General features: G+C 27.9%; 1 protein-coding gene across 1 annotated transcript; it reads left to right on the top strand.

Annotated features, from left to right (window-relative positions):
* Positions 1–326: 326 nt before the first annotated feature.
* Positions 327–1234, top strand: LOC108488821 (auxin-responsive protein SAUR71-like). The gene is made up of 2 exons (XM_017793106.2): positions 327–449; positions 589–1234. Exon 2 carries the CDS (start codon positions 594–596, stop codon positions 951–953), a length of 360 nt encoding a protein of 119 aa, XP_017648595.1. The 5' UTR covers positions 327–449; positions 589–593; the 3' UTR covers positions 954–1234.
* The last annotated feature ends 1548 nt before the right edge of the window (positions 1235–2782 follow it).

The following is a 2782-nucleotide window of genomic DNA, read 5'->3' on the forward strand; positions in this document are numbered from 1 at the left end:
AAAGTTATTTGAAAATTTGAAAATTTTCTTTAAACCTTTTTATTCTTTTTAAATTTTAATTAGATCCTTCCTGAATTTTTATCAATTCCCATTAGGTCTTTAAAATTTTTAAAAGTTTTAATTAAATCTACTAAAAACTTTAAACATTCTCAATAAATTTTTGAAAATTTTAATTAGGTACTCAAAATCCTTTTTCCTTGTAAAATAAAAAGAAATTTCTCAATTATATAAGTCCTTGAAAATATTAATGGGCAATTAAACCATATTTTTATGAAGTGTATATTCGTTTTCACATTTTAAATATTTTTTTATGATAAATGATGCATGTGGTTGGGATATGTGGCTCTTCCATTACTCCCTCTTAAAGAAAAAAACTAACGCACCCTTGTAATCTAAAAATATTTTGATTCCTTCTCTCTCTTCTCTCTCATATTTTATGTACTTTTAAAGTACTTCTTTTTGTACCTTAACTCTTTCATTTTCACTCCTCTCTATAAAATAAAACGCTTTTTTTTTTACTCTCAGCTTTTTTTATTTTTCCTCTTCTTTGATCTTTCTTTTTTTTTTTTTTTTTCTTTCTTTTTCTAGGTATAATGAAGAAACTGATGAGCAGACTGTCACGAGTTAGGGTAAACCACTCGACTCAGTACTCAATGCTCCGATCCGAGGCATCCGATCCTCCTGCGGACCCCACCAAGCGAAGATCCGACGTACCGGAAGGGCATTTCCCTGTTTACGTCGGGATGGATCAGTCGTCGACACGTAGGTTCATCGTCAGTGCTGAGTTGCTGCGGCGTCCGATCTTTGTTGAGTTGTTGAACAGATCGGCTCAAGAGTACGGGTACGAGCAAAGGGGAGTGTTGAGGATCCCCATTAACATCGTCGTATTTGAACGAGTTCTTGAATCTCTCAGGCAAGGTCGAGATCCCTCAAGCCTAGATGAATTGATCTAGGTTTTTTACATAATTACTAAGATAAAAAAAAGAAAAAAGAAAGAATGCTGTTTTTCCTTTCTTTCTTTCTTTCTTTTTTTCAAAAAAAAAAAAAAACGATAATTCTTATTAGGTGAGATTCCTCGTTGTCCTTTGTATATAATGTGGTGAAGGGAAAGTAGGTTTCCTTGCTGTAAAATAGCAGTTAGTTGAAAAAACCAGCAAAATTAAAGTTAAAGACTCTTTTCTTTCCTTAAGAAATTTGATTATTATAAATAAAAAGAAGCGAGTAATTTATTTTATTTCCTTTTTTCTTTTGATAATTTGAGTGATTTTTGCAGATATATTAGAATTAGTTTGTTAATCACACTTATTTTAATATTATTGCTAAACTTAACTTTTAAGCTAATTAAAATAAAGTATCTTATTACTAAAGCTCTGAATAATTAGTAGCTTAGATTAGATAAGTAGACTTTTAAAATTTACTTTAGAGAAATTGAGCAGTTAACCTCTTTATTTTAAGGTTAAATTATTAAAATATTACTTTTGTTTTCTTTGGGTTATATTTTAGTTATTTATGTTTAAAATATTACGTTTTAGACATTTATTTTAATATATTGTAATATTTTAATTACTGAGTTGTTAATTATAATTAACGGTATAACGGTAAGTTAATTTGTTATGATAAATCATTATTTCAAATAAAAATTTTAAGTTAAATTATATAATTGGTCTCTATATTTTTTTTTCGTTTTGAATAATTTATTCTTTTAACTTTCTTTATTTTCTATTATGTTCTGCTTCTCCCCTATTTTTCTCCTTTCTCTTTTAACCTAAAATCTTCATTTAAAACAATATTTAACATGTTATGTTAACTCATTGTTGCATCGTTAATAATAATTAACACTTAATGATTAAAAATGTAACTTTAAGAAAAACAAAATAATTATTTTAATAATTTACCATTATTTTAATTGGTTAGAATTTAATTTTCGTATTTTATCAAATTGTTCGATTGTTTATAAATACATGGAAATTAATTATTTATTTTATTTAATAAAAATATAGTTTAAAATTGATGCCAAAAATTAGGCGAATGAGTAGGGGGGGATTGGGTTTGAATTCGAAAGGGAGGGATTACGGAATTGTACCGTCATTCAAAGAGTACAACAACTGTCGTTGTACGGAATTCCTCAAATTAGGTTCTTAATAAAAAAAAAAAAGCCTCCGAAAGTTACTTGTAACGTAATCTGCAACTGTAGATTCCTTTTTGTATTAATATATTCTGATGTCGACACGTGGTACAACATAAAATAATGATTAAATTAAATTAAATTTTAGATGGAAAGAAGGGAGACGCATATTTTAAGTGCGTTGCCGTGTAGTGAATTACCAATTGCATTGCATGTGATTTATAGAAATTTGTTTCAACATATCCCCCTCCCCCCCCAATTGCTTCTTATATAACTCGCTTTAATTATCATGTAACTGCCATTTCTTCGTTAGTCGTCACCTTTTTTCTTTCAAAAAAAACAATTTTAGATTAATACGAGTATTTTCAAATTAGACACTACTGAAGCTATTTAAATTATTTAAAAATATATAGTTGATTAGTATTATTAAACTGTAACACGTGCTATTAAAAATATCTAACAACTTACATGTATGATTAAAGTTATTCGTACCTTTAGAGTGAATAATAAGGTAGTTGATGGGTTAACATTAATGGCGTTTTTAAGATTGGTGGATAGATACTTCTTCATGCAATTGTAGGATAAAATCCTCTTGTTATTACATAATTATTATTTTGGAATGGCTTGAACCCTGTTATTTTAAGCTATGGTTTAATC

Source organism: Gossypium arboreum, chromosome 10, assembly GCF_025698485.1.
Source record: "Gossypium arboreum isolate Shixiya-1 chromosome 10, ASM2569848v2, whole genome shotgun sequence".
Lineage (NCBI taxonomy): Eukaryota > Viridiplantae > Streptophyta > Magnoliopsida > Malvales > Malvaceae > Gossypium > Gossypium arboreum.

Excerpts from the sequence above, each read along its gene's own strand:
- LOC108488821 (XM_017793106.2), top strand. The coding sequence starts at position 594 with ATGAAGAAACTGATGAGCAGACTGTCACGAGTTAGGGTAAACCACTCG.